Source organism: Macrotis lagotis, chromosome 6, assembly GCF_037893015.1.
Source record: "Macrotis lagotis isolate mMagLag1 chromosome 6, bilby.v1.9.chrom.fasta, whole genome shotgun sequence".
Classification (NCBI taxonomy): domain Eukaryota; kingdom Metazoa; phylum Chordata; class Mammalia; order Peramelemorphia; family Peramelidae; genus Macrotis; species Macrotis lagotis.
Window position 1 is genome coordinate 186,976,223 of NC_133663.1, and position 23,469 is coordinate 186,999,691.

The following is a 23,469-nucleotide window of genomic DNA, read 5'->3' on the forward strand; positions in this document are numbered from 1 at the left end:
AGTTCTTCATCTATAAACTGAGAGCACAGTTCTTCTATAAACTGCGGGAGTTGAACTAGGTGACTTCTAAGCTGGTGTTCAATTCTATGATGACTGACTCCATGATTATGATACAACACTCCTTGTTTATTTTTGATGTTGATTCTGACTGAAGAACAAAGATATTTGCTACTTGGGGAAGGAATAAGGTTGCTACTTATATTCTAGGGATTTAAGAATATCCATTTATGCTAAATGGTCTCTTGGAGGTCTCCAAGTTAGTAATATTCTGTTCTCAAGAATCAGAGATAAAAGAAATCCCTAATGCATGCATTCTCCAAGAATATCCATGTCATAGAGTCTTAACTCTAGGATACATGACACAAGGACAATGAAGAACCCAAACCAAGAAAAATGATATTAAATAAACTCTAAGCTCTAATGTTTAGGATTTGGGGGTAGGGGAGAGATTCTATTGTTATAGGGAATTTCCTTGGCAAATTGTAAATTATGGTTTTTAGAAAGTGTTCTGGGGGCATTAGGAGATTGTGCTTGACTCTTGGCTCTAGCATTTAAGATAAATTGCTTTTCTTTCTTTGTCTGATTTTCTCTATTGAGGTTGAGTGACTCACTCAGGGTCATACAACTAGTGTCTGGTTTTTTTTTTAGGTTTTTTTGCAAGGCAATGGGGGGGGGGGGGTTAAGGGACTTGCCCAAGGCCACACAGCTAGGCAATTATTAAGTGTCTGAGGCTAGATTTGAACTCAGGTACTCCTGACTCCAGACTCGGTGCTCTATCCACTGTGCCACCTAGCTTCCCCCTAGTAAATGACTTTTAAGGCTAGATTTGAACTCAGGTCCTGAATCAAGGGCCAGTGCTCTATGCATTGCATCACTTAGCTGCCCCATAAATCAATCTCAATAAAACAATCTTAAGATGAAGTTAAGAAGATGACACATTCTAATTGTATAACTTTGTACCAGTCAGTTAACTCCTCAGAAGTAAGCTACAGATGAGTTGTTAATCTGCATCAAATGGAGGGAGTTTTCATACTGGGAGTTCCTGAATGTTGGAGAGTGATTTGCAATTTCCTTCTCCAACCCATTTTACAGATGACAAACTAAGGCAAAAAGGTTAAGGAATTTTCCCAGGGTTTCCCAGCTAGTAATTTTCTGAGTTTGGACTTGAACTGAGGAAGCTGAGTCTTCTGCCTTCAGGTCTGGCACTGAACCAGCTAGCTGCCCTGAGCTGTAACTATCTCCTAGAATCTCTCCTTTCTTATAAACCCTGACAAAATTATATCACCCAAGACAAATACACTGAATTAAGGGTGCAAAGAGAATGCTTTTATATCATCTTTTACTCACTGGCTCCCATATTTTGTCTTCTTGAATTTATCCCTTTTGTATTGGGCGTGCTCCTGTTCTAAAGCTCCAACACCTGCTATGATTTGCTTTAGTGTTTTATAAGTCTCCTGAGGGTCATCAATGATGAATGTTGAATATTCTTCCTGTTCAGGTCCATCATAGACAGATTTACTGCCACAAGCCTCTGCAGAAAATGGAAAAAGAACAGAGAAAAGAAAGTTTGGTTAAACTTGGGAAGAAAAATATCAGAATCGAGGCCACTGGAGTGGGAGAGATAGTGAGAAAGCAAGTCCACAGATCACAGGGGATTTGTTCCAACCCTGAGGTCCTAGGCATTGTTTCTAGGATTACAGTTAGATGACATTCCAGACCTTGGTACATTGTTTAGAGTATGGTTTTAATACACTAAATGCATTTAATATATTATTTTTCATGAATTTCATTTATCCAGTTTTTTGACATTGATTTTTCTTTTGCTTTGTTTTGTTTTGCTTTTTGGTTAAGCACTGTAGAGATCTAGAAATACACAATCTGCAGATTATAATTTGTCAAGGAGATAACTTCCAGAATAGAGAAGTGGTCAAGTAGGATCTAACAAGTTTTGATACAAATCACTGAATTCTGACAGGTTAATATGCTGTCCTAAGAAAATCCAGAAGCAGCAGCTAGGTGGCACAGTGGATAAAGCACCAGCCCTGAAGACAGGTGGGAGGAATTGAGTTCAAATATGGACTCAGACAGTAAATATTATTTACTTAGCTATGAGAGCTTAGGTAAGTCATTTACACACACCCCCGCCCCCTTGTTTGAAAAAAAAAACAAAAAAAGAAAATCCAGATATGGCAAGGATGGCTATCTGAATGGAAGGTAAACTACATCATTCTTACTTTCCTCTAGAAAAACTCTTAAACTTGCAGCAGATTGAATGATAACTAAGAAATCCAATGAGAAATTGGAGATTTTTAAGAGGCAACAAAGTAAGAACAGAGGGAAGTTCATAAAGTAGCACAGAAAGGCATAAAACTAACATGTAGAATTTATTATATACATTAAAAAACCCAAATGATGTGAAATGGAGATTCTTGGTTTCATACTGAATTCTCTTTTTCTCTACTGGGTATACAGACATGTTCCTTCTAAATAATTTAAAAAAATAAGGCAACTGAAAATTCAAGAAAGCCCAAAACCAAATCTATGGTAGAATAAAGGATAATTTGGCTCAAAGGATTTAGAATAGAAAGGAATTTAGAGATCATTTATGCCAACTTCCTTGTTTTTTGGATAAGAAACTGGCAAGTGAGGTAATTTGTGCAAGGTCACACAGGGTACCAAGGAACAAATCTGGGCTTCAGACCCTCAAAGTCTTCTGATCCCTAACTTAGTGATCTTTATTTGGAGTTTGATACAACAAATGAATGTGGGGGAAAAAATAAAATAAGAGGGATCTCAGAGAATCATTTATCTACCAGCATGAGCAGGATTCTTATAGCAGTCTTTTTTTTTTCTCAATCAGTCCACAATTCACTCCTTTTACACCCTCCCTTGATTTCTCATCTATCTCATCTACCAAGAGAAGTAGCCATCAATTTGCTCTTTGGAGACTGTGTTAGTCCTGAATTAGTCTCAGTGGACCCATGAAAAGTGATCATGATGAATGTGCAAAGAACCAGCACACATATTTCACACATTTCTACTAAATATTTTACAATACTTGACACCTTTTTGTTACTTTTCAACTAAAAGGGAAATGTATCAGTGCTTACTGGAAGAAGAAAAAGAATTTCAAGTCTATGTTGATAAAGAAATATTGGGGCATAGTCAGATATATATGAAGTTTTTTTTAAGTAAGGGATTTTTAAAAATTTTAGAATAAAAAGAGAAATTTTAAAAAATACAATGATACATGTGCCCAGAAAGACTAGGGAGAAAAACTCTAAAGAGACCAATTGTGACTACAAAACAGTCATTTAGCTTTCAAACCCAGATATCATTTTAGACCCCACATTTTCTCATCCTCAATATTCAATCAGTTGGCAAATTCTGCCCTTTATACCTTTTTAATAATATCTCTCAGAAAAGCCCCCCTTTCTCTCCTCTGATACTCCCAAAATAGATCCTTATCATTTCATGCCAGTAATATTACAATAATGTACTGTTTATTTTCATTGTTTCAAGTTTCTCCCACTCAAGTCCATCCTTCATTCCACACCATTTTAGATCAAAATGATCTTAAAGTACAGGTCAAAGTATACAATCCCTATTCAATATATTCCAGTGGAATCCCTTCAGGGTTCAAATGTAAAAACCTGTTTGGTTTTTAAAAACTCTTCATAATTTGTCCCTTTCTTATTTTTCTAGCCTTCTTCCACTTTACACTCCCTTGACCTATTCTGCAATCAACACTGGCTTCCTTGCATTCCTCACAGAAGATACCCCATGTTCTGACTTTGGATTTTCATTAGTTGCTTCCCTTGCCTGAAATACTCTTCTACCTCATCTTTAGCTCCTAGCTTCCTTCAAGTTCTAGCTAAAGTTCTTCCTACAAGAGGTCTCTCCCAACTTTCCCAGACACTAATGCACTGTTGGTAAAGTTGTGAACTGATCCAACCATTCTGGAGAGCAATTTGATGATGATGATGATGATGATGATGATAACCTTTCTGAAAGAAGCTATGACATCAGAGAGGTGATGCCATAGCAAGCATATGAATTGGATTTGAGTGAGGGGGTGTTGTGCTAAGTCACCAGCCACATTTTCTCCTCCAGTCATCTAGATCCAGTGAATAAAGAGACCAATTGTGACTACAAAACAGTCATTTAGCTTTCAAACCCAAGTATCATCCTCTCAATTACTAGAGATGGCTTGGCTGTGAGGTAGTCAGGGTTAAGTGACTTACCCAAGGTCACACAGCTAGCAAATGTCTGAGGTCAGATTTGAACTTTCCAATTTGAAGCTATGTACATAGAGCAATAAAATTGTGCCTAACTTTGATCTAACAATAATGTTGCTAGATCTATATCTCAAAGACATTCAAAAAGAGAGAAAAGACCTATTTGTACAAAAATATTTATAGCAGCCTTTTTTTGTGGGAGCTAAGAATTGGAAATTGAAGGAATGCCATCATTGGGGAATGGCTAAATGATAGCTATGGAATATTATTGTGCTATAAGATATGACAAGCAGAGACAAGGCACAGAAGAGAGCTAAATATGAAGGTACAATATATTATAAAGATGGAATGAATGAGTGAGAAAGGAATATACTGGGAGAAAGGAAAAGGAGAGGTAGAATGAGTTAAGGTAATTTCATGTAAAATGAAAAAGCTTTTGAAATAGTGTGGAAGGGGGAAGGTGAGGAATGAGTGAATCTTCATTCTCATCAGAAGTGGCTCAGAGAGGAAATAACATACACACTCAATGTGATAAAGAAATCTTATCTAACCTTAGAGGAAAAAAGGAGAGGAAAGGGGATGGAAGAAAGGCGATGGGGGAAGGAAGGGGGATGTAGGTGATAGAAGAGAGGGAAGATCACAGGACAGGGTAGTCAGACATAACACACTTTTGAGGAGGAACAGGGTGAAAGGAGAGAGACAAAAATTGGGAGAGGGGAAGAATAGGATGGTGGGAAATATAGCCAGCAATCTGTGGGGAAAAAAATATTGAAGCAACTTCTCTGATGGACTTATGATAAATAATGCGATCCATCCCAGAGATAGAGTCAATGGTATCTGAACACAGAGTGAAGTATAATTTTTTCTCTCAAGAACTCAAATATACTTTTTTTCTCTCACTTTATTTTTCTTGAGGTTTCTCTATCTTTATAGGGGGGGATTATGTTTACTTTTATAAGGCTATTTTAATTTGAAAATAAATCAATGTAAAAGGAAAAATAAAAAAAGAAATAAAAAGCAGGATGATTTCAGAAAAATCTGGAAAGACTTAAATGAAGTGATGCAAAGTAAAGTGAGTAGAACCAGGTGAACATCATACATCATAACAGCAATATTGCTCGATGAAGAATTCTGAATGATTTAGCTATTCTTAGCAATATAGGGATCCATGGCAATCTCAAAGGACTAATGATGAAGCATACTATCCACTTCCAAGGAAAGAACTGATATTGTTTCAAAACAGATTACATGCTACTTTTCACTCTTTTTTCCTTTTTTTTATTTAAGCTTGTACAAAATGACTAACATGGAAATGTTGTACATGATGGCATGTTTAACTTATATCTGACAGCTTAGCATCTCAGGGAGTGGAGAGGGAAGGGAGGGTCAAGAGAGAATTTGGAACTCAAAACAAAAACAAATATAAACTGTTTTAACATGTAATTGGTGAAAAATAAAATGTTATATATATTTACACATATACTTATATTTTTTTTTCAAAAAAGACCTTCCCTCTAAGATTTTAATGGCATCATTTCATTTGTGCATAGCTATTTATTTACAAGTTGTCTTTCCCATCAGGTTGGGAACTAATTGAAAGAAGGGACTGTTTTTACTTTTTCTTTGTATTCCCAGTGACTGGTATATAGCAGATGTTAATAAATGCCTCTTGACATGTTGGCCAAAATCAAATAAGCTCATGATATATATATACACACACACACAATTTTGAAGACAAGGCACCTAAAACAAATTCTAAACTTGCAAACTGAAAAAAAGAATGGTATCAAGAAGGATAAAGCTTGGCTTGAATTGAGGACTAGCAAAAAATCTGTTATTCCTGGAGGAAAAAAAGCTAGGAGTATGTGTATGTGAGCTTATATTTACTAAGATTTACAACCAGAATGGATCTTAGAAAATACTGAGTCCAACTCTTCCTCTATTCTACAAAGGAGAGTCAGGAGGTTATGACTTGGACCAGGTCGTTACTTGTAACATCCAGAATCCAACCTCCTGACTCCAAATCCAGTGATCTCTCCAATGCACCACACTGTTCTTGTTTGGAGTAAGCCAGTGAACAAGGAAATGATAGGAAACGTTGTTTGGGGAAGAAAGTACAGTGCTAACTGATGCCAAAAGGCAAAGATTACTCAACAATTATTTCCTTTCTATGTTTCCACCAAGGAGAATAAACTTCAAACTGGAAAGGACAGGATACACACTCTTAAGAAGTATCTGTGAAGCAGAGGATAGGAAGAGGGCTAGTTGACTTTTTACGTGGAATGTTGGACTTAATCAAGAAGGTCTGAACTTTTTTTTTAAAAAAAAAAGTCTGAAATTGAATCCTGCAGCTACATTTGCTAGTTATGTGGCTCTGGGCAAGTCATTTAACCCTGTCGGCCTCAGTTTCCTCACTGTAAAATGATCTGAAAAAAGAATTTGCAAACCACTCCAATGTCTTTGCCAAGAAAACTGAACAGCACCGCAAGGCAGAGAAGTAGTCACTAAAAAACAGGGCTCCTAACTCCTAGTCTCACAATGCCTCTTTTTCATAACATGTTCACTAATCACAGAAAACACAAATGGTCCCAGAAAACTAAAGATGAACAAATATTGTCCTGATTTTTATAAAAAGAAAAAAAAGGCAGACTCCAAAAATATAAACCACAAAATTGACAGTGCTCTCTATAAAAATTCTATAATAGATTATTAAATGAGATTATAATAATCTTAGAAAATTGATATGCAAAGCACAGATTCATTCATTACAGTTCCCATTTCTCTTTCCAATTAGCTTTATGAGGCTAGTAGACTGGGCACTGCTAACATAATATTTCTGGATTTCTGTAAAGTTTTGGATAAATTTCCTCTAATATCACTGTGGTCAAAGAGGTTATGAGAGTGGATTATAGTGCTGTTAGGTAGGCTTAACATATGTTTGGTTATTTGTTGATTGAGCAACAATACCTAAAGATAATTGATCAACAGGGTGAAGTCTACCTGGAAAAAGAATTCTAACAAAAGTGCTACAGGCCTTGGTCTTAGGACAAGTTTTACTCAACATTTTTTATTAACAACTTGGACAGATACAGAGATAACATGCTTATGAAGTTTACAGTTGACACAAAGCTGGAAAGGAAGCTAGTGATTGGAATGATGGAATCAGGATTCAGAAAGACCTTGAGATGAACTAGCCAAAACCAACAAGATGAAGCTTCATAACAAATACAATTTCAAAGAAAATCAGTCACAAAAGTACCAAAAGGAACAGCCTTGGTTTAACACTAATTCAAAGAAACAACTGCTGGCCATTTTCAAACTGCCATGCCCCTGAGTTCTAATCTTACCTCTGATCACTGGGACCCTGAGCTTCTGATTGGATAATGAAGAGTCAGACACAAGTGAAAAGACTGAATAGCATAGTAAGGCAGAGAAAGGGTCACTAAAAAACTGGTCTCCTCATTCCTAGTTCCATTGTGTCTGTATTCCATAACATTTTCACTTAATAATGGAAAACACAAGTAGTGACAGAAGACTGGAGAGAAATATTGTTCTGATTTTTTGAAAAAGAATTAAAAGGCAGACTCCGCAAAATATATGGCACAAATTTGATAGTCCTCTCTATAAAAATTATATAATACATTATTAAATGAAATTATAAGAACTCATCATTTCTAGCCTAGACCCAGACCAACCATAATCTTCACATCCATCTCCAAGCTTCAGCAACATGTACATAGCCTACCTTCCCTCCTCCTTGCCAATTTTACTCTGAGTACAGCAATCATATCATTTTGTTCCTCTCTAGAAAGGACATGTCAATCAAATTCCTGATGGCTAATATATTTCTATGATTTCATTGTCCAAAATATTTCTCTTTTTCCAAATCTCCCCATGTGTCTTGTCTGCATTAAAATAAAATACAAGCACCCTGAAGGTAGGGACTGTCTAGTTGGCTTGTATTTGTATCTCTAGCACTTAATCTAGCAGAGTCCTTGGACCATAGTAAGGTCTAAATAAATACCTTTTAAACTTACTTTTCAAAAAAGACATTTTAGCTGGAACAAATTCAAAACAATCCTTTAATGTAATGGGATTATCAAAAAATTAATGGAATCATAGGGTACATTAACAGAAGTATCTACTGATCAGAAGAAATAAAAATTTTGCTATATTCTGCAATGTTCAATCCGTATCAGGAATATTATGCTCAGGTATTCTTACCACATTTTTACCCTTGCCTCACTTTAAGAGTCAATCTGGCAAATTAAAATAAATCCATATGAAGAACTTGGGCGAAAGGGCTGAAAATTGTTTTATATGAAGAATAGCTGAGGAAACTGGAGGTGTTTAGCTAACAGAAGAAAAGACATAGCAGGTATTAAAATGTCTACATTTATATAGTACTTTCAGATTTGTAAAGAACTTTCATACATTAATTCTTCTGATTTTCACAAAACCCTGTGAAAAAAGTTCTATCATTATCCCCATTTTACAGATGAGGTAACTGAGAGAGGTTAAATGATTAGCCCAGAAGCCCAGAGTTATTAAATGTTCAACTTGAAATGAAAATTTACTGACTCAAAGATCAACATTCTATCCACTGTGCCAAATAATGCACAGGCATGGAGCAGCTAGGTGTTGCAATGCATAGAATACCAGCCCTGGATTCAGGAAGACCTCAGACCCTTAATACACAGCAGCTGTGTGACCTTGGGCAAGTCACTTAACTCCCAATACCTCACCTAAAACAATATATTATATAGGCTCAATCCCCATTCTATCCCCTTAGTTGCACACATAGGAAATGATCTTCAAATATTTAGAGACTGATAACAGGAATTTGACCTATTCTGTGCAGCTCTTTAGGGGAGGCCTTGTTAAGTCAACAGGTAGAAGTTATAAGGGAACTTGGTTATTTCTCAGTACACAATCAGATTATCCAAGAACCAAAGGAACTGAACTACAATGTGAGGGTTCTATAATAACTTAAATAGAATACTATAAAGGAATTCTTGTATCTGATGGAAATTGGATTAGAAATGAGATTAATTATAATAATAATTACCATTTATTATAAGCACCTATTTTTTTGCAAGTACTGTGCTAAGTGTTTTACACATATTATCTCACAACAACCTTGGAAAATATCCCCATTTTAGAGTTGAGGAAATTGAGGTCAATAGAGGACAAGTGACTTGCCCATGGTCACAAGTGTCTGAGGCCAAATTTGAACTCAGTTCTTCCTGATTCTGGGCCCAGAGGCTCTATCCATTGAACCACTTAGCTTCCTATTATACCACCTAGCTGGTGCATTAGGATTCTTAACCTTTTCAGTCTCTCAATCCCCTTTGCTAATCTGGTGTACCCTACTGAACTCTTCTTATGATAATGTTTATAAATGCATAAAACTACATATGGAGGATTATAAAGTAAACCAATTATACTGATATGCAGTTAACAATTATTTTTAAAGTTCAAAGACTTCAGGCTATGAATATTGATCTCTTCTAAAAGTGAAATTCTACAATTCTAGGAGTCTTTGTATTAAACCTTTTCTAAGGTCATATAAATAAATTGTTCTTTCTCAATTTTATTTCAATTTTTTTTTTTACCATTTCAAATAGGATGCTTTTAAATTGCAACATGCCCTTTATTGTTGGAGTCAGATTATGTTCTCCCTGGATCTTCCTACCCTTTTTAAAAATAGAAATCAAAAGCAAAAGTAAACTCTTCTCTCTCTGTCTGTTTCTCTGCCTCTGTCTCTCTGGGTCTATTTCTCTCTCTCTCTCTCTCTCTCTCTCTCTCTCTCTCTCTCTCTCTCTCTCTCTCTGTCTTTGTGACTCTATTTATCTGTCTCTGCCTTTGTCTCTCTCTCTGCTCTGTCTTTGTGACTCTGCTTCTCTCTCTGTCTCTGTCTCTTTCTCTTTTCTCTATCCCTCTCTCTGTACGTGTGAACAAACCAAGATGAGTCACAAAGGATGCTCCCTGGGTGGGGACGAGGACGATTACAGATGTGCAAAGAAATGGTTGCCAAATGAGGATTAAAGTATTTTTCAAGTTTCAGTATATGTTTTGCATGGCTGTCTTCTATCAAAAAGGAGGAAAAATCCAGAAAAAGCAGCAGCAGCAGTTTTCTTTAAAGGCCAGCTTCACATTTCAAATGGTGCCTAAGATTCCTTGGTCCTGCTGTTTTCCCCACTGTGAATCTGATGTGGAACAGATCACAAGGCAGCAAAAGAGAAGTTTATTAGACAGATGAATGAGCTCCTTTATCTCTGCTTTTCCTATTAATTACATCCATCAAACTAAAACTGAACATTTATGATGTGAACTCTTCTCAGTCTGGATTCTAGTTTTTTGGCCTTAAAGTATAAAGGAGTTTAATATTGTGATGCTTCTACAGAGCTTATGAGGAAAGTTTTTTGGAATGTGCATGTTCTGCATGTTGGAGCAGCACACTGATAAACAAATAAGCGAATGAATCTACATATCCGTCTATGCATTCATGTATGCATATATGTGTAACCACACCACTATACAGTATTTTGCCCTTGATTTACAAGTTGCTTGTTTAGAAGACTGTGAAGGCATATTTAGGACCTAAGTTATTATGTAGTTCAAAGCAAGCAAGTTCTTCTTTGTTCTTATATTGTTTAAAAATTCTGTGGCTAAAATTCATTTTTAAAATTTTTGCCTAATTTAGAAAGAGCTTCTATCAGAGTCATAAAGAAAAGTATTGGCATCATGCATCTACATATACACAAACTCACAGCTGTTTCAGGAATAGAATTCTCTCTGTCTCTCTCCCCAGGACCTGGCAGATCTAGAGGATTAAAGGTATCTTTGTACTGAATGGGTTACAGTTGTTATAGGAACATAAGCATTCTTTCATTACCTTGCATCTTCTCCAATTTACTCATATACAAGTTGAAGAGGGAGTAGATTCTCTCTGTTTCTCTGTCCCCATCAATATCAAGCTGTATATTTGCTGGAAGGCCACTATAGAAAAAGGAAAAATAAGTTTGTGTATGTGTTTTTTAAAGCAACACTACTGTCAAGTTAATATTTGATGCTCCTCAAATTACTATTCAGAGAATATGAGGGGGTTCCAAACTGGCTTTCCAGGAGTATAAAATAAAGAGCTTTAAATAAGATTAAACATGTGGGGGGTAGGGAGGCAAAGGGTAAGGAGTGCAGGAAATGTGTCTACATGATAATTCAAGTGAAAAAGACCTAGAGATCTGTAGTTGAGACAAAGTATAGTGTGGATCAAGTATGTGATGTGGCAATCAAAAAAACTAATGGAATCTTAGGTTTCATAAAGATCTAGAATTCAGAGTTAGGATTATATCTGTTTAACTTGTACAGTTCGGACCACATCTGCAATTTTGCAAACTATTTTGGGTACTATCATTATAAAACTTATAAGAACATAGATAGATTAGAGTATAACCAGAGATGGACTAGGATGATAAGATGTTTAAAAGCCTGGAGAAAGCTTCTGGGGCGGGGGGAAGGAGATAGAGATACAGAGACAGGGAGAGCCTGCGACAGAAAAAGACAGCGGCAAACGGAGTCAGGCAGACAGACAGCGACAAATACAGACATAGAGGAACAGAGAAAGAGTCAGAGATAGAGACAAATAGGGCCAGAGACAAAGAGAGAGAGACAGAGATAGAAACACAAGAGACATGGAGACAAGACAGAGAGCCACAAATACAGAGACACATAGAGAAAGAACAGAAAATATACACATAGTGAAAGAGACAGACAGACTGACTGAGTTAGACAGGTAGACAAAGAGAGGCTGACAGACACAGATAGACACAAGGAGAAATAGAGCCACAGACACAGACAACGATGGTAACAGAGATGAAGACAAAAAGACAGACAGACAGACAGACAGACAGACACACACACACACACACACACACACACACACACACACAGGTCTTTGAATCCTTTAAGATCTTTCAGGTGTAAAAAATTATTATTAGATGTGTCCCCAGAGGGCATAATTAGGAACAATATGTGGAAGTCAGAGAAATTCAGGTTTTTGGCTCAATGAAAAGAAGAATTTCCTTAAACAATTAGAGTGACTCAAAAATTGAATGGACTATCTTAATGAGTGAAGGTCTTCCAAGGTCATTGGAAGGATCTAAGACAAGGCTAGATGCTATGCAGAGGGGATTCATGACTCAGATGAGGCCTAGATTGGATTCTATAGTTCTGTGTATGGAAGACCTCAAAATGACTTCCTCAATTCTGAAAAAATGTATGTGGGGGAGGGGTGGGGGTAGATATGTATTTTCACAAACTTCAAATGAATTTGAGCTGATCTTGAGTGTTAAAATTGTACAATTCAAACTCTGTCCATAGAACTCTTACCCTTCTTGACAATTCTTTCCTGTCTTATGCAAACTACAATAATAATACTGAACCATACTCTACTCCTAAATATGCCCTAAATTTCTTCACTTCCTACCTTTACTCTCACTTCTTATAATGTTTACAATGTTCTCCTTCCTCTTTTGGTTTTACTTAAATTCTATACATTCTCCTAAGTCCAATTCAGATCCTGTCTCTTTCATGGAGTCTTTCTCCACTGTCTCCATTGAGGACGACTTTTTAAGCAGGGTGTCACCTAGTTTCATTTTTGGATTTCAGAGTACTGGTTCCTCCCAGGTACCTTTCTTTGACACCCTAGGCTTTCCAGATCCCAGTATAATGTAGGTACCTTGAGGGCAGGTACTGTCTTGATAGCTTGTATCTATACCACTAGTGTTTAGCACAGTGGCATAACACATTTAATAAATGCTCTAGCTAGCTATCTTATCTAGGTTGCATTAGTTATTTGCATGTTATATACACTCTTTACATACTCCATATGGGTTGGCACCATCATTGGACCATGACATGTTTAACCTAAGCACCGTTTCCAGTGAGAAACTAATGTCTGATGAATTTCATTATAAAAGCATATTTGAGTTATTAAAACTCATAAAAAAATTAAATTTGTAAAAATATACACATAAACAATCACAACCAACTCCAAACTCCAAGTATGTTCCTCCCTTATTCAATGTCCCAAAAGTCTTAATACAGTTTTAAGCTTTTATCATTTCAGAAGCAAAAAATGCTATAAAAGCTTTTAAAAACAATATTTGAAAGGTTATTAATTAGTTTTAAAATTATTAATTAGTTTTAAAATATTGATAGACTTTCCATTAATATTAATATTAGCATTAACAGGATTTGGTCCTTGATTGTATATGGGGGAGAGTGAGAGAAGAGTCAAGGAGGAGTCCAAGGTTATAAATCTAGGTTCCTGGAAGGATGATGGATAGAGAAATTTAGAGGAGAAAATGATAAGTTCACCTTTAAATAGACTGAGATTGAGGTATTGCTAGGACATCCATACTAAGCAGTTGAACTCAGCAAACTATAGAGAGATATAGATGTCATAGTAATAATGATCATAGACATGTATATAGTGCAGTAGGTTTTGCAAAGCATTTCCCCTCTAGTATTGGAGATAATGAAGTTTTGATGTGCATCACAACAGTTTCAACTTGACTCCAACATGACAAAATCTAGTGGAGATAGATCAGGCACTTGAGGTGGCCAAACCAGAGAACTCCCTTTACTAATGGCTGCATCCAGGTGACATAGAAGGTAGAGAGCTGGGTAAATCCAAAACCCTTGCTCTTTTCCATCATAGCTCAGATAGAGTGCTGGACTTGAGGGAAATACAAATTTAAATCTAGTCTCAGATACTTACTAGCTATATGACTGTAGACAAGTAATTTAACATGTTGGCCTCAGTTTCCTTATCCCTAACATGGGGATAATAATAGCATCTACCTTCCAGGGTAGTTGTGAGAATTAAATGAAATAATGGTAAAGTGCATTACAGAGTGCTGAATACAAAGTAGATTTTATGAAGATGCCAATTCCCCTGCCCTTCTCTTTTCCCCTGATCCACTGGACTGATAAAATGTCATCCAGAAACTTCTACACGTAATGAATGATATGATGCCCCATAATGTGAAAATTAAAATTAAAAATTCATTATTCAAAACTGATAAAAAAAATAAAAAATTTAAATAATTGTACTCTAAATTATTTCTGCAAGTTTGTAGCATCTTTTCATGGCATGCCTGAGCATGCCATCTAAACTTCATTATCTCTGGTATTAGAGGGGAAACACTTTGTACACCCTAGTGTACTATATAAATGTCTATGATGATGATGATGATGATGATGATATATCTCTATATCTTGTTCAGTCCAACTGCTTGATCAATATTTCTATCTGGATGTTCTAGCAATACCTCGAACTCAACCTATTTAAAGATGAACTTATCTTTTTTCTCCTCCAAATTTCTCTACATCCATGGAGAACACCATCATCCTTCCAAGTGGATGCTTGTATTCTTGCGCATCAGCATAAAGGAAAGACAATGGATGACCACCCTTTTCAGGATGGAAAGGGCTGCCACAAACACTGTAGACCCAGAGATGCTCTCAGGTCTCTCCTCTTCAGGGTTTCCCTATGGGCATCTCACCTGAGACCAGTGGGCAGCCCCCCCCCCTTACCCTGTACAGGGTGTACAGCCAGGAGCGTTATCACAGGTGGCCTTGCAGCAGAGCCAGTGGCCATTCAGGTACGCTGAGGGGTGGAAGACGGTGAGGCGCTTTTTGTTACACTGACTGACTTTGGTGAGGATGTCAATCCAGTCCTTTGCCTCCACACAGTTGTTGGCCTGGATATACAAAGCTCGCTCTGGTTGGATGACCTGGAACATCTAAAAAGATGTAAGAATAATTTTTTAAAAACTTTATTATTCTCTTTTTGTTCTGGTTTGCATTTCCTTTTCAAACATGGCTAACATGGAAATGTTTTTTTCATTACTGCACATATATGATCTACCTCAAATTACATTGCTTTCTCAAGGAAAGGGGAAAGGGGGGAGGAAAGGAGGGGAAAGAATACTGAACAAAAAAAATTTTTTTAAAAGAATGTCAAAAGTTTTTCTTTAAGAAAATTAAGAAAAAATAAAATTAAAATTAAATATAAAAAATGCTTTCCCAAATTAAAAAAAATACAGGTTTGCAAAGGAGTCATAGAGAACAAGGTAGAGCCAGTGAAAGGAAAGGAAGAAACTCTAAGCTATGAAAATGTTTATGAGGTTTTTGACAGATTCAAAAAGTCACCTTTATTATACTTTTATATTTATAAATACATAGTAACATAGAGGAGAAAAAGTTAAGTTCACCTTTAAATAGACTGAGTTTGAAGTATTGCTAGGACATCCAGATAGAAATATGTACTAAGCAGTTGAACTCAGCAAGCTATAGAGATATAAATGTCAATAAAAATAATGATCATAGACATTGGAGTAGGAATGGTTCAAAAAAAACTAGCAGTTAAATTGAAGTATAATTTTCTCACTTGATTTATTTTGTTTGTTTAGTTCTGGTACTTTATTATCGAAGAAGATCAAAATGACACCACTATTATTTTTTTAAAATTTATTTTACTCTATTTTTAAAATACAACTAATTTCAAAATATATTTCACATTATTTCAAATGTATAATTGATATTATAATGCCTTCTCAATGGATGGAAGAGGGATAGGAGTGAGGGAGAGAATTGTATCTCAAATTTTAAAAAGAAAAGAATATTTTAAAATATTTTAAAAATAAATTGAAATGTTAAAAAAATGACACTATCAATTATGATCAAGAGTAACAGCAGCAATAATAACGATAATGTAGTTTGCTATAATTACCTTCATTTTAGAGATGAAACAGAAACCTGAACAATTCCATAATTAATTTCCTGAGCTTCATTGTTTCTTTACTCTTATCACTAAAGATGAGTCACAGTAGCAAGCAGAATAATATCCAGCTGGTATTTTCACATTGTTTATATAGTGCTTTAAGTTTTTCAAATATCTTTACAGATGTTCTTTCATTTATATCCTTACAATCCACCTTGGAATTTTGTTGATATGATTATATAGTCCCTTTTACAGATGGGGAAAGTGAAGGAGGGCAGGGGTTGTGATTTGTCCAGGATCACATAGCAAGTAAATGTCTGAGGGCAAATTTGAATTCAGATCCTCCTGACTCCAGGTCCAGCACTCTAACTACTGTAGTACCTTGCTGCCTCTAGAATGTAAACTCCTTGAGGGCAGGTACTGTTTCTGCTTCTCATCTCTAAAATGAAGATGTCAAGCTACCTGATTAATAAAACAAAATGGCAACTTACAGATGTATAGTATCCTAGAATTTGTCTTGTGTCAGAAATAATTGCCCTTCTAGTTGAGAATGGATGGAATTGATAGAAGGCAGCAGGTTTATGGGAAAGCGAATTAGTCTAGGAAAATAGGAGAAACTTAGGATCTATTTTGAGAGCTTCCAAATGACTCACTGGGCTAGCATGGGCAAGTCATTTCCTCCCTCTGAGTCTTAGGCTACTTCTTTTGAAAAACCTATGAGATACTATATATCTTTCTCCTCCCGTGGACATTCTGAGTTGTCCCCTAAAAATAAAAACGTCATAAGAAGAATTTTTAATTCTTATTTTAAATGGTCTGTGGGGTAGGGGGCTTCCTTTAAGTAGAAAGCCCTGGAAGTAAGCAGACTCAGGAGATAGGGGAAGTCTGCTTTGAAAGAAGCAGCAGCAGAAGACACACAGACACACAGAAACACAGACACACAGACACACAGACACACACACACACACACACACACACACACACACAAACACACACCCCACTTAAAAATATGGGAATTATTTGATACTTAAAATAACGTCCTGACAGAATGAAGCTAGGACTCCCAGGTGATTCTGGGTTGCCTTCAGCATTCTCTCTATCTTGAGAGAAGTCTGAACATACTGCAGACCTGTGGCATGTCTCCATTTCTCAGTCTTGGGGCTGAGAAAGAATGCAACCTTCCCTAACTGCTATTCCAAGCGACCCAGAAGCCAGAAGAGGCCTGTATGAGTCATCTCTTGCCTATGTTTATCTTTTCTTCTGTAGAGAGCCTTGTTCTGAATCACAGCTTTGGTTAAGAGAATCACCCTAAGCAGTTAAAAGTTTTCACCACCCTTAAGATTGATGCTTAAAATGAAACAAAACAAAACAAAAAAACAAATCCCTGGGAGTGGTGATATGAATATTTCAATTTTCTGAAACTGAAACTACAACAGCATTTAATATCTCCTCCCCTTCCCCCAAGGTCCAAGAATCATCTTTTTTATTTAGCATGTGTTAAATCCAACAACCTATCTCTCCCCCAATTTATGGGATCATAGTTGAAATACTTGGAGATAAGTTGGGTCTTATGAGTTGATAAGAAATGAACTAAAGGAAGAGATAAAAGTATGATTCCCCTTCTGATAAGGTTGGGGCACATGGCATTATAGGAGAGATTTAGGCATCCTATTAACTTCATAAGGGAGTTGTCAAGAAAAATGCCTTGTTATTCTTAAAGAATTATAAAATTATAAATTGTTGTTATTAGGATTGGCTTTGTCTTTCATTTTTGAAGAGGCTCAATGATATCATAATCTTGAGGTAAAATAGAGGATGATGGGTGATGTCTTAGGACTTGCTTATGAATTAGATTTTGAGGCAGAGTTGCATACCGTCATCAGCCTCACTCTCTCTACCAGAGACATCGAAGTCCAGTCGCAGAACAAAAGTGTGTATGACTGGAAATGGCCCTGGATGCAGTCAATAGCCTTAGTCTGACCAAATTCTTAAGTGCTCCAGAGCACCTGCTTCAGTTTGCCTTCACAAGGTCACTGGAACAAATTGTTTCATCAACCCATTCCATTGGAGAAAGTCTTCATATGCTTAGGGGAAGACATCTCCCTAACTCAGCAATAGTATGATGCACATCAGTTAGTTACCTTCTTTAGTCCCTCTGCTGAGATAGTTCTATCAGGGTGTGGACACTGGGCATGATACAGCTTCATGGAGTCATAGGTGAAAGAAAGAAGGTTGAGGGTAAACACTAAAGGTGGATAAGCAACTCTGAACAGAACTCAGGAAGACCTCACACTAGACGTTGTAGTCCTCCCTGTACACTTCGTTTAGATTCCATATAGTGCTAACTACATCTTAGGCAGATAGCAAATTTAAGTATTTATTAATGTTAGTGAAATATCACTGTAGCAGTGTAGACTAATACAGATCTCTGTTCAGCCTTCCAATCACAAAAAAACCCCAACACAACTATTCTTTGGCTTTCATAGACTTACAAATTAAAATAAATAATCCAAACAAGAGGCTTCAAGAGCATTATTAAGGTGAATTATCAAGTTTTTAATGTTTAGTATTTAAGCCAGTTAGGCCACAACCTTTCCTGAATACTGAATATAAAACCAAAACACATTTGCTTGTGTTATGCAGCCTTGAGAAGAGAATGAGAGTGGCCTGAAACTTAGCACCTGTTAATCAAGAGCCCACTAGCTAAGCCAAGCCATTCCAATATTTGTAAGATATTTCCATTCCCAACATACCAGACACAACAGTCGTTCTTTAAGCAAAAACAAGGAAGTGGTGTTTTTTTTTTAATTTAACAAATAAATACAAGTATATAAAAAAATCAGTGTCCCTCTTGTCCAATGTTCCTACTCATAAAAATTCCAAACATGGCTTTATCCACTGAAAGGCATGCCAGGGTGGAGTATAACCGAAAATCTGCTCCAAGGAATTATGAAGACAGCAGGAGATTTACATCAGGGTGCAAAGACAGTAAAAACAGATACAAAGGTGTGGCTGCCACATGTGACCTGAGAGATTTTGTGGAATTAGGAAAAAATAAAACACAAGACTAGGTATGCAAATTGAGCAAATTGTCAATACTCAATCAGCTATGGTAATGAAGGTTGGCAATACTTGGATACATACTACCCATAGATAAATAGGACTACTAAACTCAGAATCATACTAATAGGAAGGTTAGAGATAATCTATTTCACTCTATTTCTCAAAATTTCTTTCTATAAAAATCTCATCAAGTAATTATCAGTCTCAGTCTCTTTTGCTAAATGACATCTAAGGAGCATTCATGGAGAGAGAGAAGAGAAGAGAAGAGAAGAGAAGAGAAGAGAAGAGAAGAGAAGAGAAGAGAAGAGAAGAGAAGAGAAGAGAAGAGAAGAGAAGAGAAGAGAAGAGAAGAGAAGAGAAGAGAAGAGAAGAGAAGAGAAGAGAAGAGAAGAGAAGAGAAGAGAAGAGAAGAGAAGAGAAGAGAAGAGAAGAGAGAGAGCTGCTGCTGTTTCTCATTCTGCTCAGTGGGAACAAGAAAACCAGTCTTAATTTCTTTTTTCCCTCTAAGTCTTTTTATTTCTTTCTTGACTAAATATTGTCAGTTCATAAGATCATCAGTTTAGAGATGAATAGATAGGTCATCATATCTGACTATTTCAATCAATTGATTAATTATTACATGCCTACCATTTGCCAAGAAACAGCTAGATGATACAGAGGATTCAATGCTGATCTGCAGTCAGGAAGACCAGAGTTCAAATCTAGCCTCAGATATTTATATTTACTAGTAGTGTGACCTTGAGCAAATCACTTTACCTCTGTTTGCCTTAATCCACTGGAGAAAAATGATAAACCACTCCAGCATCTTTGCCATGAAAAGCCCAAGGACCATCATGTGTGTTATGGTCGACCTATACAAAGAGTCGAATAAAACTGAATGGTAGAACAACCACAGCTATGTCCTGACACTGCAATATGTTCAGAATACAAAAGAGGCAAAAGACAGTCCTTGTCCTCAAGCACATTAGCACTAGATGTTTAATAACTTGTCTAGAATTAAACATCGTTTAATAATAATGACTTGACCTGAAATGGAGGCCTAGAGAGGTAAAGTGATTCTAGGTCACAGATAGTGAGAGAGGTAGAATTTATACTCAAAACCTCTCACTCCAGATCCTGTACACCTTCCATTGTAAAATGATGCCTGCTTTCATCTGATTCTCATTATAGTCATCTTGTAGATGCTAATAGTCAGTCATTTCAGTCCTGTCTGACTCTTCATGCCCCCCCATTTGGGGATTTCTTGGCAAAGATTCTGGAGTGGTTTGTCATTTCCTTCTCCACTCATTTGATGAGCAAACTAAGGCAAAGAAGGTGAAGTGATTTGCTGAAGGTCACTCGGTTAATAAATACTTAAAGTCAGATTTGAAATAAGGAAGATGTATCTTCCTGACTTAAAAGTCTAGCCCTCTATCCACTTTACCACTTCCCATGGATATTGTTTATTCTTTTTTTCCCCAATCAGCAAAAATCTCTCTCCTTCTTCTTCTCCCTTTCCCCAATTGAGAAAGAAAAAAAACCAAAATCCTAGTTATAAACATATATAATCAAGTAAAACAAATTTCTTAATGTTTTGTAGAGTTGAGATTCCATAATCAAATAGTTTACTAGGGCTACTAAACAGGTAATATTTAGCACCCTGAGGTTCATCTCTGCCCCTGTTCCCAGACTCTCCCATGGAGAGGAGTGCTAGGTAGCAGAAGAATGGCCCAAATATGGACTCGTAGAAAGAAAAGGAGGGGTATGGGACCTGGAAAATGTATAACTAAAGAATCAGTGCCTGAGTAACTGAGAGCTAAGTATTTTCTAACTCAGCTTGTTTTATTTTTTTCAAAGAAAGCTGTGAGAAGCCACTTAAGTAGAGGTTGGTGCAATGGAGAATCAGAAACTATGCTTTTCCAATGGAGAATCAGAAACTATGCTTTTTCTTTACTTGTTATCTTTTTAGTTTCTTCTTTAAAGTAGAAAAGGTTGTTCACTAACCAGCTTGAATTCTAAGCATGCAAAACACAATGTGACAGTTATATAGAGCATTTATTAGGCATTTCAGGGAGGGCAGTAATCCAACTGCATTTCACAGACAATGATATATCTAGTCACAGACTGAAAAACATCTTAGTTGTTTTAAACATTTAAACAGTCAATAAAAACTAAATGAAGTGTTGCAGAGTCATTTATAAATAGGTTTTTTCCATTTAGTCATATGATCTCTTTCAATTGCCTAATTTTAAACAAGCTTTAAATATAACTGAGAAAAATCCTGTCACTCACAGGACTGGGAACTGTCCATATCACACTCTTTTTTATTCATGGGCAAATATTACTGTTTCATTTCAAAGCCCAGGTTCTACACTACTTCATTTGTTGTTTCTATGCATCTTCAACAGTTCCCAGTTCTGAGGATCACAGGTGACGTTCTGAAAGAGCATGATTTCTTCAAGTCAATGTGGAAATAGGACCACTATTGAAAACTGTTGGATCCATGCCAGTTCAGTTCTGAAACCACTTCCTGGGCAGGCTTCCATGAACTCTATTGTAGTCAACCCAGCCAAAAGGAAATTTAAGCTGCTCTTGAGGGTTGTTGGACTGAAGACTAACATACTCCTTCCCAGAGCTCCTAAGGAATACAAATAACTAGGAGAGCCCAGTACAGAGTCCAAAGATGGTGGTGAGATTTTTAGGGAGTGGAGAAAAAAAAAGAAAAGGAGAAAGAAGAAACCAGGATAGACACTGAAACAAAAGGCAAAAATATCTTAAAAGGCAGCACTCACGTTTTTCATTTTGAAGGATTCCTCCTCTAATCTCTCCACAGCCAGAATGTTCTCAATAGGAATGCTATAGAGAGGTTGATCTCCTGATAAAAGCGAACAGAAATAGAAAATCTGATAAATAAGGCAGAATTTTACTTTATCCACTAATATTACTGAATATTTCTGACTTGGTTTCTTTAAAGAAACCATTCACATTTTGCTTTTAAAAAAACTCTTCAGCCACTTAGTCTTTCTTTTTTTGGGGGGGGGCACATATATGTGATTTTTAACAGTATAGGTAAATCTGCCAAAGCAGTTCAGCAAACAATCTGTAGAAAGTATATCTTTCTACCTTTGCTTTTCTAAAATTTGTCTTTGAGATTCTTTTATCCCCTCTTTAAATCACTTAGTAATGATATTTTTTTTGACAGAATATTTAGATATGAAGTCATTTCTTAAGAAAAACAAACCAAAACCAAATAATTTAAAATAGATATTTTTTGAAGACAAAGTTGCTAGAGGACACTTTTAATATACTTAAAACAGTGATAAGAAAACCATTTTCTGAATATGTAAAAAGACTCTCCACAAGTGACTCAGATCATACAGCTGATACATGTTATGTTGTTGTTTGACCTTTGCTCTTGAAGAGGACCATGACATCAGAGAGATGATGCTATGACATGCATGTGAATTAGATGTTAATTAGACCAGGCAAAGTCACCAGTCTCACTTTCTCCTTCAGTGCCATGTGGGTCCAGGGTCATATATGGCTCAAGATGACCAGAGATAGTCCTGGATGCAGTGGGAAGCCTTAACCTTTTAAACTAAGGTCATTCGAAGTCTCAGGACTTGAATCCCAAGGTGTTTTAGAATTCAAGGTCCAAGAAATTTTCTATCCTGTATTCCATGTTACCTCTTTTCTTTCTTGACAATTTAAAGTTTTTCTTAGCAGACTGCAAAAGTCTGTATTGACCTAGACATGAAATATTATTTGGAGGAGAAAAATGGGAAGATAACTGGATACAATTGAAAAAAATTCCTATGGTAAGATGTACTGGATCTTCAAGGGGTTTGAAATTCTTTGTGTCCTTATTAACAGATTCCCTATTAGTTTTCTTCTATCTAATCTTGAATGAGTACAAGGGTACAAAAATGTATTTTTGTGAATATGTGTGTGCGTATGCATATAAACATGCAGACACACACACATATATAATAAACACACACACACACACACACACACACAAAGACATTACATACACACCCTGATGTTGGCATTTGTCATATTTTGTACAACAGTTAATACCATCTGTTTGTTGAAAAAAGAACATAGAGTGAGCTAGTAAAACAATATAGTACTCCAATAGCACAATGAATATTTGTAAAAGAAAATTTAAGTACCTATTTTTCAATTTAAAATATAATCCCGAGGCTTAAGTGTTTGAGTGTATTGAACTTTTAAAATCATAAAGCAATAAGAGAGGATTTATACTTTTTTGTCTTAAATGAGGAGAAGAGGAGGATAGCTAAAGACCGGGCAGAGAAGACCGGGCAGAGCAGAAGACTCCTAAAGTTAAACAAAGGGAGAAAAAGGTTCAAAAAAAGTAAAGGAATTTGGGCAAAC

At 36.3% G+C, this 23,469-nt stretch overlaps 1 protein-coding gene and 1 long non-coding RNA gene across 5 annotated transcripts in view; one reads left to right on the top strand and one right to left on the bottom strand.

The window, feature by feature from the left end:
• LOC141491311 (uncharacterized) overlaps window positions 1-5,737 on the top strand; it is a 32,797-nt gene extending 27,060 nt beyond the window's left edge. For both annotated transcript variants that reach the window (XR_012469562.1, XR_012469561.1), the window contains one exon: window positions 3,706-5,737. This is a non-coding gene — a long non-coding RNA (uncharacterized LOC141491311). The remainder of the gene's footprint in view (window positions 1-3,705) is intronic.
• Window positions 1-23,469, bottom strand: part of RASA3 (RAS p21 protein activator 3) — a 299,007-nt gene that overhangs the window by 3,419 nt on the left and 272,119 nt on the right. For all 3 annotated transcript variants that reach the window (XM_074192117.1, XM_074192115.1, XM_074192116.1), the window contains exons 20-23: window positions 21,864-21,946; window positions 14,841-15,049; window positions 11,137-11,240; window positions 1,348-1,531 (exon numbers count right to left, since the gene is read on the bottom strand). In XM_074192117.1, the coding sequence (XP_074048218.1) occupies window positions 1,348-1,531; window positions 11,137-11,240; window positions 14,841-15,049; window positions 21,864-21,946 (580 nt within the window). The remainder of the gene's footprint in view (window positions 1-1,347; window positions 1,532-11,136; window positions 11,241-14,840; window positions 15,050-21,863; window positions 21,947-23,469) is intronic.